The sequence below is a fragment of the Salmo salar genome, chromosome 03 (assembly GCF_965601325.2).
Source record: "Salmo salar chromosome 03, fSalSal1, whole genome shotgun sequence".
NCBI classification, from domain to species: domain Eukaryota; kingdom Metazoa; phylum Chordata; class Actinopteri; order Salmoniformes; family Salmonidae; genus Salmo; species Salmo salar.
In genome coordinates, this window is record NC_138293.1 from 17852941 (window position 1) to 17868341 (window position 15401).

Below are 15401 nucleotides of genomic sequence, written 5' to 3' on the forward strand. Positions count from 1 at the left end.
ACAGATGGGTTAGGCTTAGATTGTTGACAGTATGTAAACTATATTTCGTCTCTAATATTTATTGAAAACTTAAAGACATTTGCACAATGAGAATTGGTTCTCTCAAATACATATTTGCAGTTGTTGGTTAGCTAGCTAGCGAATTTGAGCTATATTAGCATAGATGTGACAGTCATTGAAGAGTGCACATTGTTTTCGTAACGTTGTCAGCTAATCTGCCATTGGGACGCAGCCTCTATTTCTCCCTCTTCCGTTCTTTCTCAAGCGTTTACCTAGTCGTATTCATTCCGCCGATTCTGATGAAAAACAGAAAGCAGACGGAACAAAATGGGGAAAAACATACCCGAATTTGTCTAATAGAAACTGTTGGAATAATGATTACACCCTATATCAGCTAGATGCAGGCAACAGTGTGCAAGGCGGTATTGAATGTCACTATCTGTCACCTCAAATTTGTCTCTCGACCTGTGTGCACTTACGTTGAAAACTTTCATTCATAGGCTAGGTTGTCGCAACCTCATGATGGGTATAGGACAAATTTGAGTATCATGTAGTAGCCTTGACCTATCGCTGTGACTTTGAACTGGGTAAATGGAATATGAATGAGTCATCCAATAATGCTGTAATAGAAAACAAATAATGATTTTATTGTGATGGTGTAGGCTATATTACATGGATTTATTAAAATGTATATGTTCCAAAGGTCTGCATCAGTGACTTGTAGGCTATGCGTGGAAGCCAGGAGATGCCAAATGTGTTTATGTTAATTAACGGTCAATTACCATGTGACCGGCAGTTATTTGCAATCATCGGCTGACATATTTTCATGACTGCCACAGCCCTAGTGTGAATCAATAATACTGGGTTTGTAGCTCCTTTGACTCCTTGATAGTGTCTGCCATTATCTTCCCACAAAGAATAACTTTTCTCTTGTACTATTGTGACCGACATGAGTTTTAACCTAGTTATCCTGCATGCCATAAGACTGCGTAAGCCCGCTGAGGTAAGGCCTTAATAAGCTAGCCATTACACTTGGGCGGGCTTGTTCTCCATGTGTTGTAGGTGGGAGACCAGTCGGTGGAGGTAAGTGTTCGAGGACGTGCGGCGAGGGCTACCAGTTCCGTACAGTGCGCTGCTGGAAGATGATGGCTCCAGGCTTCACAGCTAATTGTATGACGAGCTGTGTGTGGCTGCAAAGGCTGCAGGCCGCAGTGGGAGGTCTCTGACTGGTCCAAGGTACGTTGTGTGTATTTGTTTTTATTGTGTATCTGACCAGAAATCTTTAAGATAGAAATATGTGCTCTGAGTAACAGTAAGAACCACATTAAGTTCAGCCTAGGCACACCTAACACTTCCTTTCCTGTGGCGGTCCTCATGCGAGCCAGACAGTCCATCACTACTTTCAGACATGGTCAGTCAATAGTCAATATACTCTCTCTCTCTCTCTCTCTCTCTCTCTCTCTCTCAGGATGACGCGCAGCAACGTCATGTCAGACGGCCAGTGTGATCTGGACCTCAAGCCCCTGGCTGTGTAGCCCTGTGGGGACAATAACTGCCCTGTGCACTGGGTGGAACAGGTGTGTACTGTAGCTTTATGGAGAAGAAAGAGTGCTTAGCAGGGTATTCACAACAGCCTCTCAGTCAATGTTAGCTATTCTATTTCATTCAACTTAATTCAATACACTTAACATACATTGTCAAACATTGTCATAGTAGCGTGAACAAACATTGTCATAGTAGCGTGAACAAACATTGTCATAGTGATAACGCAACAAACAAGTCCAGACCCAGCAAGGACAACATTTTATTTTTATTTCATGTAAAAAGAAAATTGCGAGGGACAACTGATGACTGGCTTTGGCAGTAAGTCTTCCTCTCTTCCCTACATGTACCATTGTGTGAAATGAAGGATTCACCAAGGAACTACTTTTAAGATGATGGAGAACTCTCTGGCTGTAGGTGTAACAGCAAAGACAGTGCAGTATGAAGATATGCAAAAACCACTTCTCCAATAGAAATCCCTGATCACACTTGTAGGCGATGTCGTGGCGACGTTGGCTTGCTAGCCTCATGCACAGAAGCATGTCAACAGGTCTCGCACATGTGCAGGCCTTCAAATGAATGGCATTGCTTCGATATGTTGTTTTTGACATAAATGAAAACGTGGCAGTTTGTCACTTTCACAAGGCTGGAGTAATGACAGGTTGAGCTACTTAGGACATTGTCTCAAATCTAGGTTTTGCCTTTAGAATTCGAGAAAATTAACAACTAGGGACACATTTTTCCCTTCTCTCATTGACTTGCCAAACCCCGGTCTGGTCTGTCGAGTCTGTTTTGCGACGCGTCCCCGGAAGTATCGCGATGTTGTTCCTCTGGGTTTGAAACCTCTGCGGTAATAGTCTTCCTCTCCTCTCTCCCTGTGTACCAACAGTGTAACGCCACCTGTGGGCGAGGGGTGAAAACGCAGCAGGTTGTGTGTTCAGGCCTGGAGGACTGCATGTTCAAAGAGTTCCCAGAGCAGACGTGTGACTCCACCCTCAAACCCGAGGAGAGCTGTCTGTCTGTCTGTTTGCCAGCCTGTTTGTCTGCCTGCCCCTCTGTCAAAATGGCCACTGTAATAGTGTCCCCCTTCTTCTCCCCAAGTTGAAGAGGTATGTCAGGACAAGGTGACGGCCATCTGTGCCCTGGTACTGAAGGTGAGGCTGTGTACACACTGGTACTACAGGAAGGCCTGCTGCCAGTCCTGTAAGAGCAAGGCCCACGGGCCACACAGACCAGGGGCCTGCACTCACAATGGCCCCCCGACAGAATGTGAAGACAATCCCCATACAGGACACACTGCACTTTGCCCCAGACTCTTTTCCTTTAGATTGTAGACTTGTCCTATAGCCTGGTTCCAGAAGTGGGCTGAAGCAAACTCTTGTGACTGTGACCTGTTTTCATGCCATAGCTACAAGAAACAAACTTTGCAGAGAGGGGTTCCCTAAAGCACAACCCTGTGAGCCAGACCAACTCCCACCAAATGTGCTATAATACCCTGGGTGTCGGGCGCAATCCACTCAGTAACATTTCAGCCCTCCAAAGGCAGCTCCTGTTATGTGACTACAGATCGAGCTGGATCCACGGTCAGGAGACCAACCGCAGCGACTCAGGGTCCGACAGTCCGGCCATGGCTCGACCCCTCAGTTCCCAGTTTCTCCACCTCCTCAGCTGTAGAAGCCCTGCTCTCTCGATTAGCTCTTTTTTTATACTTGTACAAAGTTGATGTTCTAAATGTGTACTGTATGTCTGTAGCTGTTGTAGGAAGTCCAACATAAAAGCCAAGCTGGTTTGGAAGTTCCACTGCCCACTGTTGTTGTTTTTGAGCCTGCTTTACCAGGCTACTATAGTAATTTCCTTGGACTTTTCAACAACAGTTATAGAGCATGGTTACAGATAATACAATAAATGTAGGTGCCACAGAAGGAACTACAGAACCTGGAAGACCTTCAAGAAAAAGTGACTTCAAATGATGCATTGTTTAGTCTTTTAAGCACAGACTGAAATTACAATGTTCTTTTAGATGTCACAATAAATTAGGGCTGGATTAAATCCGTATCGTGGATGATCCGTGTAAAAATGTAAAGTTAATTCCCGATTGGGGCAATATATGCAGTATTTACTGTGAATACAGTCTCCGTGACCGCGGGAACATTGCCTTTAATTGTCAATCGCGCTATAAAGCAAATCTTCAGCACTACAGATTGAATAGAGCCCTTATTATAATAGACAACCATTTCCTTTTTTTTAAACTTTTGTGTTGAGTTTGAGATGCTGGGAAAACCATGAAACACCAGTCCTGTGTACTTGCCATAACTGGTCATCACTTGTTTTATCATGTCATAAGTAATCTGAGCTCCAGTTTAATCCAGTTTAACTCCACTTTGAGGACAATGTTAGTAAGTGAGGAGCAAGAGTTCAGTGTGAGGTTAACCCATTCTCTTCCTTATTACACCCCCACCTGAAATTCAGTCATTTGGTTTAAAAAGAGATCCCTCCCTCGATCATCACTGAAACTCAGTTTTGGTATAGCACTTGAATACATCACCGCTGACCTATGACACCTGTGGGTTATTTCAGTGTTAACTGTACGTTTCTGTCTGTACATTTTCTGTTCAATTAGACTGTATTTAAATTGAACAATTTGTTTTGAATTACCTAGGTAGATAGAAAAAAAAAAATCATAAGAATGATTGACATAATGATAAAGTAGGGCCAATTACATAACAATACTTTCTAAATCATTCTTAGTGTACGTCACAGGCATGTGTCATTGCAGTAGTCTTGTTTTGCATGTTGTACTGTAAACAAACGGTTTGGTGACACCTTGTTTACAGTGTGTATGGTAAATCAACATTTTTCACAGCATTTTGTACAGGAGAAATACTGCCTATTGTCTGTTGTATGACAGTGATAGTTTCCTTTTGGTGGCTGCTTTTCAGATGCTTTCTAACCCTCAGCCTGATGTCTGCCTTCTCTATGGAGAGATCTCTGTCATTCCCCAATGGCTCTGTGGTCCCCTCCTGTGGGAGCGTGGCCACTGCACTACCTTCGGCCCCATGGCCACTGTGGTCCCGTACAGCTTCTCAGCCAGTAACTACACCTACAGCCCAGGGGCTACAATCTCAGGTCAGAGGGGATGGGAAAACAGGGATAACATTTTACTGTCAATGGATAGGGGAGAAGGATATGCAGCCAAGCATCAGTTTTAAAGGATAGTTAAGATCATAGAGGTACGTAGAGGACTCATCTTTGTATCCATGATTTTTCCCATTGGAATCCCTAACAAGTTGACTACTTTAAAATGGTGTAATCCCTCAATGTCAATGTCCATGCTAAAAACTCAGAGACAGATACAGTCCTCTATCTATCTCTATGAGTTTATATGAAGTTGCGCTAAACCACACATGGGAGTTAAGGTAATGCAGTTGATAGTAATAATTACTATTGTGTTTTTGATCATGGAAGATCTGTCTTATAGTTAGTACATAATGTCAATGCCTGTCTTGTGTAACAAGGTCAAAGGTCAATTGTTTAGGATTAAGCATGACCCCTGTTTGAAACGGCCCACATCACCTCCGCTCCTCACCTCTTCCCCACAGTGACTCTGGAGACTGTCGGGAATTCCTCAGAATTCAAGGGTTTCCTGTTACAGGGGAGGACAAGTTGCAGTGGGGGCGCTTCACTTCCAAAAATCCCAACGTGTCCCGAGCGCTGGACTGCAACAGTGTCAAGGTATGTTAATGTGGGAATGCTCTGTGCATGCGAAGGTCCTCAGGTCCAAGGTAGGTCAGACATGACACAGCATATTGTAGAGATCAAACCAATGCAGTCATGGTTCATGTACACTACATGACCAAAAGTATGTGGACACCTGGTTGTCAAACATCTCATTCCAAAATCCTGGGCATTAATATGGAGTTGGTCCCCCCTTTGCTGCTATAACAGCCTCTTCTGGGAATCCTTTCCACTAGATGTTGGAACATTGCTGCGGGGACTTGCTTCCATTCAGCCACAAGAGCATTAGTGAGGTTGGGCACTGACGTTGGGTAATTAGGCCTGGCTCGCAGCTGGCGTTCCAATTCATCCCAAAGGTGTTCGATGGGGGTTGATCTCTGGGCTCTGTTCAGGCCAATCAAATTCTTCCACACTGATCTTGACAAACCATTTCTGTATGGACCTCGCTTTGCACTCGGGGGCATTGTCATGTTGAAACAGGAAAGGGCCTTCCCCAAACTGTTCAAATTTAATGTTATTTGTCACATGCGCCGAATACAAGAGGTCAAAACTTTACTGTGAAATGCTTACTTACAAGCCCTTAACTGCATTGTTGGTTTAAGAAAATATTTACTAAATAAAATGAATAATAATAAAAAAGTAACACAACAAAGTTACATAACAATAACGAGGCTATGTACAGAGGGTACCGAGTCAATTTACAAATAAACAGCGAGTGTGTGGGGGTGGCAATTTAAATCGTCCGGGTGGGCTTTTGATTAATTGTTCAGCAGTCTTGGGGCTTGGGGGTAGAAGCTGTTAAGGAGCATTTTGATCCTAGGCTTGGTGATCCGGTACTGCTTGCCGTGCGGTAGCAGAGAAAGTCTATGACTTGGGTGACTGGAGTCTAACAATTTTTGGGGCTTTCCTCTGACACTGCCTAGTATATAGGTCCTGGATGTCAGGAAGCTTGGCCCCAGTGATGTACTACCCTCTGTAGCGGCTTACGGTCAGATGCCGAGCAGTTGCCATACCAGGCGGTGATGCAACCGGTCAGGATGCTCTCGATGGTGCAGCTGTAGAACTTTGAGGATCTGAGGACCCATGCCAAATCTTTTCAGTCTCCTGAGGGGGGAAAGGTTTTTGTCGTGCCCTCTTCATAACAGTCTTGGTGTGTTTGGACCATGATGGTTCGTTGGTGATGTGGACACCAAGGAACTTGAAACTCTCGATCCACTCCAGCCCTGTCAATGTTAATTGGGGACTGTTCGGCCCTCCTTTTCCTATAGTACACAATCAGCTCCTTTGTCTTGCTCATATTGAGGGAGAGGTTGTTGTGAGACAAAGGAGCTGATCGAGTAGGTGTGTCCAACATTTTGACTGGTACTGTATAAAAACCATTTATTTTGTGCTGTGTCTAACAATCCAGAGAGCAAACTGGAAGATGGTGAACAGGCTAACCCTATTATGGTTTTCTTCACCTCAACACAAACATCAAGTCAAAGACACAGAATGTCTCATGTTGCAGACTGTTTATATACCACTACGTGTTGTGACAACACTATGTAGACAGACACACTAATCAATCACACTATAAACTGTGAGCATGCTGACCAATAAAAAGTGGCACCAGATTCACAAGGAGAGATGCGTCACATTTAGGGTGGGTTATGGCTGGGTTATGGATAGAACATTTACTCAACAAGTTCTTCTGTCACAGTGATGCTTTCCACAGAGGTTTATTATTTTTATGGATCTAAACTAATAAAAAGGCATGGAAGCACACAGCAATGGGTTGTCACTTGACTCATTTCATAGTACAGTACATTTTCATACCATCTTTAAAAGGATCTCCATGGACCGGGTAGCAGCGCAGGCGACACACGGTTAAAGTTCAACTGCCTATGAGGTTAGCTGGTTTAAAAGAGTCGGTCTTCCAAACACTTCCTATACTTTATCTTCAATACTTTATCATTAAGTGCTTTAACATTAGCTCATGTATCTACTGTAACATAGGGATCATACCTTGACAACACTAAGTCAGCCGTCAAATGAGGCCGTGAGCTAAAATTTCCCAATGCCGTCCACAACCACGAGAATTGCTGGTGTTCACAAGGCATTACTGTATACTTGCGAGCCCAGTAGGTTTAGTGCATAGGGTGTACACGTGGTCCAAAACAAGACAACAAACACCACACTATGAAGGTGAATTAAAACAGTGCCGGACTACAAGAGGACATTAGATCATGGGGTGAGTCTCCGCCCACAGGAAGTGAGGTGCTATATGTCGTGGAGGACTTCCAGCACCGTGGAGATGGACCAGGCCTGTGATTCGCAGCTGAAGGGGCAGTACTGGCCATTCTCATTCGTCAGCTCTGGTAGACCCTTCCAGCTAGACCTTAGAGTGTTTGAAGAGACATGGATGAAAGTTCAAAGAGTGTGTGTGTGTGCATGTGCAAATGTGTGTGTTAGTGTGTGTATTTACCTCTCCAGGTGGACATAATGCTGAGAGAGAATGCTCTTCACCAGGTACACTGTCTGTTCATAGGTCTCCTTCCCAAGCTTCTTGGCAAAATAGAGCTTTGCTCGCAGGAAGTACCCAATTGGCCATAGCCACTCCTAAAAACAAACAAAAAGTAATTAAACCAATCAGATCAATTTAATACAACTTTATTTATACCCTCGGGAGCATTGACATAATAAAGTTAACAATAACTCCTAATTCAAGGTGTAGTACAACTCAATTCCTCAGTAAGGCACACTCACCGGTCCTTGGTGGTAGTTGAAGCCTCTGGCCACGTTGTAGTTATCGTTGTCCAGGGCGTTGTCATAGACACCACAGTACACCATATCACTAGGGGAGAAATTAACTTGATGTCAGTATATGTGCCAAGAAAATAAGTATTGAAAATTAATCAGTTAATGAACAAGTATGAGTGGGGCCAGGAGTTTTTCCTGAACATATGACCTGAATAAGAAAAACTCAGGGCCCTAGGTTCTCCTGGTCAGGTCATATGGTGATGAGTGATAATGAGGTCTCTTACTCTGGGTCCAACGTCTTCATTCCCAGAGGTCCTAGCAGCTTCTTCTCAGCCATTCCCAGGGCCTTCCAGGCTCTCTCCACAGTGAACAACTCCGGAGCCTCAGGGACAGAATAGAGAATACCATTCAGGTCAACTCATTAACCCATAAGAGTTATTGTGAAGTGGAAACGTCTAGAAGCAACAACAGCTCAGCCGGGAAGTGGTAGGCCACAGAAGTTCACAGAAACAAGACCGCCGAGTGCTGAAGCAGATAGCGCGTGAAAATCATCTGTCCTCAGTTGCAACACTCACTACTAAGTTCCAAACTGCCTCTGGAAGCAACGTAAGCACAAGAACTGTTCATCGAGAGCTTCATGAAATGGGTTTCCATGGCCGAGTAGCTGCACACAAGCTTTGCCGCCATTGGACTCTGGAGCAGTGGAAACGCGTTCTCTGGAGTGATGAATCAAGCTTCACCATCTGGCAGTCCGACAGACTACCAATGACATTCTAGACGATTCTGTGCTTCCAACTTTGTGTAAGGCTCTTTCCTGTTTCAGCATGACAATGGCACCGTGCACAAAGGGAGGTCCATACGGAAATGATTTGTCGAGATCAGTGTGGAAGAACTTGACTGGCCTGCACAGAGCCCTGATCTGAACCCCATCGAACACCTTTGGAATGAATTGGAATGCCCAATCTCATTAATGCTCTTGTGGCTGAATGGAAGTAAGTCCTCGCAGCAATGTTCCAACATCTAGTGAAAAGCCTTCCCAGAAGAGTGGAGGCTATTATAGCAGCAAAGGGGGGATCAATTCCAAATTGATCATAAATACAGTGTAGACATTGTTCATGTTGTAAATGACTATTGTAGCTGGAAACGGCAGATTTTTAATGGAATATCTACATAGGCGTACAGAGGCCCATTATCAGCCCATTACCCGTTTGCATTTATGTTAACACAGCTGAAAACTATTGTACTGATTAAAGAAGCAATAAAGCTGGCCTTCTTTAGAAAAGTTGAGTATCTGGAGCATCAGCATTTGTGGGTTCGATTACAGGCTCAAAATGGCCAGAAACAAAGACCTTTCTTCTGAAACTCATCAGTCTATTCTTGTTCTGTGAAATGAAGGCTATTCCATGAGAGAAATTACCAAGAAACTGAAGATCTCGTACAACGTTGTGTACTACTCCCTTCACAGAACAGCACAAACTGGCTCTAACCAGAATAGAAAGAGGAGTGGGAGGCCCCAATGCACAACTGAGCAAGGGGACAAGTACATTAGAGAGTGTCTAGTTTAAGAAACAGACGCCTTCTCAATTAGCAGCTTCATTAAATAGTACCCACAAAACACCTGTCTCAATGTCAACAGTGAAGAGGCGACTCCAGGATGCTGGCCTTCTAGGCAGAGTTCCTCTGTCCAGTGTCTGTGTTTTTTTGCCCATTTTAATCTTTTCTTTTTATTGGCCAGTCTGAGCTATGGCTTTTTCTTTGCAACTCTGCCTAGCAGTGATGGTTGCTGATAAATGGGCCTCTGTACGCCTATGTAGATATTCCATAACAAATCTGCCGTTTACAGCTACAATAGTCATTTACAACATTAACAATGTCTACACTGAAAAATGTTTTCTTTCAAAAACAAGGACATTTCTAAGTGACCCAAAACTTTTGAATATATATTTATTTACATGTATTTCACTAACCAGTCTCCATATATACTCCCATCATTTTTTTAAACTGGTACCAGGGGACCTTCAGATGAGTTTTTTGAGGCCTGTGGGCATCCTAGATCAAAACAACTGACATGTTTGTGAGAGCCACCTTTCCACAGAGGGGTCATAGTGTCTAGCCTAACTGTCCAGACTCTAAAGACAGAAGTTGGCAGATCGGCTGTACCAACTTCAGACGAGTCCCAAGACGCTTGTGGGGCTCATAGAGCGAAAAAACAAAGAGAGACTCATCATTCCATAGAGGGACTATAGTTTGTAGGCCAAACCGTTTGGTACAGACGATTTTCGGGATGTCTCAAGGTCTGACAAACACCGCTCTAGCTCTGTCAGCTTTCACCCCAGATGCAAAACAACTGGTATCTCTAGCTTAAACTGACAGATTTATATGGGGATTTTTTTATTATGCTAATTCGAATTCCGCAGGGGCGCGGACATTGACATTAGGTGGTTTTAATACCTCAAACTCTAACCCCATTGTGTTGTGCTATACATCTTCCACTGACCCAGAGCTTTAGCTCAAATTTACATCCAAGGAGTAGCCAAGAAAATGGGCTAAGGACCAGGGTTGGTGTCAATTCCATTTCAATTCAGTCAATGCTGGAAGTAAACTGAAATTCCAATGCTTCTCTATGAGAAAAAACATGCAAAGGATTGAAGGAACGGGGCATGGGCTGATGCCACTCTGATGGCAACTCACCACCACCATGGCAATGCAAAAGTTGGGCCTGAGCTGGTAGTCACACCATGGGCTGGAAGCTCCATGGCTGTCCTTGTAGATGCCTCTCTTGTGGACCAGGTCGGGGTGCTTCTCATTGGGGTCCTTCTCGTCGTGGGACACATAGAAGTTCTTCTCAAAGTTGGCCAGGATCTTATGGTTCCACTCCTCATAGGAAACCTTCACCTCCTTACCTGCAAGGGAAAACAATAACATAATTAAAAATGTTTCATTATGTCTTATTAGTGAAACAATTGTTTCCGAGGGACATTGCGCATGTATGTTTGCATACATGTCAATGTGTGTGTATGCCAGCACTGCTGGTGCATGCGTGTGTGTGTGTGTGTGTGTGTGTGTGTGTCCAGGCAGCACTCACCGTCCCGGTGTATTTTCATGGAGCTGTGGGGGAACAGGCCCTTCTTATGGAGCTCCACCAGCCAGCGCACCGCAGACTTACTGAGGCCCACAATCTCCACCGCTGACCCATCTCTGGAGACACACAACCAGGGAGACAAGTCACATCAAATCAATTTAATATGTATTATTACATCTTTACAAACTTCAGGAGAAGCAGGAAAGACACCCAACTAAACATAAATTGGCTTTTCCCTTTTCACTAGTTTGGTTTAATTGTATTGTTTTGTAGGTTTAAAGGCCCAGAGCAGTCAAAAGCTTGATTTTCCTGTATTTTATATACTACATTTCCACACAATGAGGTTGGACTAATACTGTGAAATTGTGAAAATTATGGTAATGCCCTTTTAGTGTAAGAACTGTTTGAAAAGATCGGCTGAAATTTCAGCCTGTTTTGGTGGGATGGAATTTTGGCCTGCCTGGTGACGTTTTCAGTTGTCCCCTCCCTACTCAGACAACTCCCAGACAGTCCTAGCAAAATTCTTGTTTGAGAAATTACTCTTTGCTAAGAAGCTATTTTTAGTTTAATTTTGACCATTTTAATTGAAAACAATCACATTATGGTGATTAAAGGTTACCCAGAAATGATTTGATATTGAGATTAAAACGGCTGAATTGGACCTTTAAGAAAGAGGGGTAAAGTGGATAGGGTCTTACCTGGGTGTTGCAGGCATGCCCTTGTTGCGAGCTTTGTCGCTCTCTCCCATTTTGTCCATCCATGTTCCGCAGTTGAAGCGGTTGCCACCGTAAACAAAGCCAGTATCACGGTGCACTTTGGCCACAATGTTGAAGCCTGGTAGCAAGGAGAATAATAACAATATACCATATTTGCTGAAGCAAGACAAGACAATGTGCACCTCATAACAAAAACCTTAAAAACCAACAAGAGCCACTTGTAGGGAATAACAGGTGGCCCAGAGTTTTTCCTCGTCAGGTAACTTGGTCAGTAAAAACTCCTGGTACTCCTTATTAACTCAAAGTGTGACCGAAACGAGAGGTGACCAGACTGGAAAACTCACCCTCGTCCTTCATGTGCATGTCGATCTTCGGTCCTGCGTTGCGCTCTCTGAAGTCGATACCCTGCATGTGACGTGTCATGGCCTCGTGGATGACATCACACAAGGGTTGTGTGAGCAGGGACTGAAACACACAAGGATCACGTTAGACTGTACCTGTGCGTAATTATTCACACCCATTGACTTTTCCACATTTTGTTGTGTTACAGCCTGAATTTGAAATTGATTAAATTGAAATTTTGTGACACTGGCCTACACACAATACCCCATAGTGTCAATGTGGAAATGTTTGCAAATTAATACAAATTTTGTCAATAAGTATTCAACCCCTTTGTTATGGCAAGCCTAAATAAGTTGAAGAGTAAACATTTGCTTAACAAATCACATAAGTTGCATGGACATGTTTGAATGACTACCTCATCCCTGTACCCCACTGGTCCCTCAGTCGAATTTCAAAACAGAGTCAACCACAAAGACCAGGGAGGTTTTCCAGTGCCTTGAAAACAACGGCACCTATTGGTAGATGAGTAAAAATAAAAAAGCATACATTAAAAATATATCCCGTTGAGCATGGTGTAGTTATTAATTCATTGTTTATTTTTATCGAACCTTTAATTACACTTTGGATGGTGTATTAATACACCCATTCACATGATACAAGCTTCCTTCCCAACTCAGTTGCCGGAGAGGAAGGAAACCGCTCAGGGATTTCACCATGCCAATGGTGACTTTAAAACAGTTACAGAGTTTAATGGCTGTGTTAGGAGAAAACTGAGTATGGTTCAACATTGTAGTTACTCCACAATACTAACCTAATCAACCGAGTGAAAAGAAGGAAGCCTTTACAGAATAAACATATTCCAAAACATGCATCCTATTTGCAACAAGGCAAGTAATACTGCAAAAAATGTGGCAAAGCAATTAACTTTTTGTCCTGAATACAAAGTGTTATATCTACGGCAAATCCAACACAACACATGACTGAGTACCACTCTCCATATTTTCAAGCACAGTGGTGGATGCATCATGTTATATGTATGTTTGTAATCGTTAAGGACTGGGGAGTTTTTCAGGATAAGAAAGAAACGGAATGGAGCTAAGCACAGGCAAAATCCTAGAGGAAAACCTGGTTCACCAGGAAAACCTGGCTTTCCCACAGACACTGGGAGATGAATTCACCTTTCAGCAGGACAATAACATAAAACACAAGGCAAAATCTACACTAGAGATGCTTACCAAGAAGAAGTTGAATATTCCTGAATGTCCGAGTTACAGTTTTGACTTAAATCTACATGAAAACTATGGCAAGACCTGAAAATGGTTGTCTAGCAATGATCAACAACCAATTTGACAGAGCTTGAAGAATTTTGAAAAGAATAATGGGCAAATGTTGCACAATCTAGGTGAGGAAAGCTCGAGACTTTTTATTTATTTATTTTTACCCCTTTTTCTCCACAATTTCATGGTATCCAATTGGAAGTTAGTCTTGTCTCATCGATGCAACTCCCGTACGGACTCGGGAGAGGCGAATGTCGAGAGCCATGCATCCTCCGAAACACAACCCAACCAAGCCGCACTGCTTCTTGACACAATGCCCACTTAACCAGGAAGCCAGCCGCACCAATGTGTCGGAGGAAACACCGTGCACCTGGCCACAGTGTCAGTGTGCACTGCGCCCGGCCCGCCACAGGAGTCGCTAGTGCGCGATGGGACAAGGACATCCCTGCCGACCAAACCCTGCCCTAACCTGGGCCAATTGTGTGCCGCCCCATGGGTCTCCCGGTCGCAGCCGGCTGCGACAGAGCCTGGACTCGAACCCAGAATCTCTAGTGGCACAGCTAGCACTGTGATGCAGTGTCTTAGACCACTGCGACACTCGGGAGGCCGGAAAGCGCTTAGAGACTTACCCAGAAAGACCCAAAGCCGTAATCGCTGCCAAAGGTGCTTATACAAAATGTGTCATTGTACACTGATGATTCATGTTATTTTCTTTTAAATACACAATTTGGATCAGTCCACAGCCTCAGAGGATCTAAATCATTTTCCTAACCTCTGGATTACAACCTAATTAAGTGTACTATATTACGTATTGGATCACAACAAAAAAAATACATTTTACTACCATGTAGTTTACCAATAAAATGGTCTGACGGTGAAGTGGACATAATAGGTATTCATATCCCGAAAGAAATACATTTACTTGTTCACTGACAGGGATGTAAAGAAATTTGTGCACAAAATTTGAGAGAAATAAGCTCCTTGTGCATATTGAACATTTCAGGGACCTTTTATTTCAGCATCGGACCATGTTGCGTTTATATTTTTGTTCAGTATATAATTGCAGCATTTCCGCAAAAATGGAAGAGGCAAGTGGAAAGGGGAGAAGGTAAGGAACTTGTCTGTCGGCCCTACATTAAAAAACAAAAAACTGGTTAAAGAAAATTGTGATAAATAAAGAAGTATACAAGTTTAATTGAAGGACCCAAAAAATTACAGCTGTGCCATACAGTTTGCAAAACAGTTGGAAAGAGATTTTCAATGTACCGATTCCATGGCACATGGTTTATGAACTGATACACAAAAAAACGTAGAGTTTTTCCATTAGATTTTGGTGCGAAGAGACAGAATCATTAGATCACTTGTTTTGGTACTGCCCATATATAGCTTGTTTTCAGTCACAGGTTCAGGAATGGCTGAAGAATTACAACATTTATCTGGAGCCAATTCTGCAAATAGCACTACTGGGTGATATGAAAACTCCTAGTCAATCGATCAATAATATAATAATACTCTAAGCAAAACATTTGATCTTTAATTTGCAATCTGTAGAATCTATGAGAATAGAAAGGTTCAGAACCTTTGCGAAACATCATAGCACAGTTGAAAAATACTGTATATAGCAAATAAAACTGTATGATGTTAAGAGATAGATGGGAGGGGTTGAGGGGAGCTGAAAAAAAAAGGAATGTAAAATATACTGTGTGTGTAACATGCATATAGTATGTATAAGCTGGAAGTAGAAGCCTTAGTATTGTCCATTAATTTACTCCAATTAGGGGAGGGATGGTAGGGTTAGGGGAAAATAATAAAAAAAGGAAAATACATATTTAACAAAAAATGATGCAGATAATTACATTGTGACTTCTATCAATCTATTTGCAATATTAAAGCTGGTCTACCCCCCCCCAAAAAATGTATTGACTCAGGGGTGTGAATACTTATGTAAATTAGATATTTCTATATTTC

At 43.0% G+C, this 15401-nt stretch overlaps 1 protein-coding gene across 3 annotated transcripts in view; it reads right to left on the reverse strand.

Moving 5' to 3' along the window:
- Positions 1–6771: 6771 nt before the first annotated feature.
- The window catches only part of LOC106599117 (glycogen debranching enzyme-like), a 31955-nt gene continuing 23325 nt past the window's right edge, over positions 6772–15401 (reverse strand). For all 3 annotated transcript variants that reach the window (XM_014190191.3, XM_014190188.3, XM_045714577.2), the window contains exons 27-34: positions 12159–12279; positions 11797–11932; positions 11102–11214; positions 10708–10919; positions 8301–8398; positions 8023–8110; positions 7742–7875; positions 6772–7654 (exon numbers count right to left, since the gene is read on the reverse strand). In XM_014190191.3, the coding sequence (XP_014045666.1) occupies positions 7537–7654; positions 7742–7875; positions 8023–8110; positions 8301–8398; positions 10708–10919; positions 11102–11214; positions 11797–11932; positions 12159–12279 (1020 nt within the window). In that variant the 3' untranslated portion in view covers positions 6772–7536. The remainder of the gene's footprint in view (positions 7655–7741; positions 7876–8022; positions 8111–8300; positions 8399–10707; positions 10920–11101; positions 11215–11796; positions 11933–12158; positions 12280–15401) is intronic.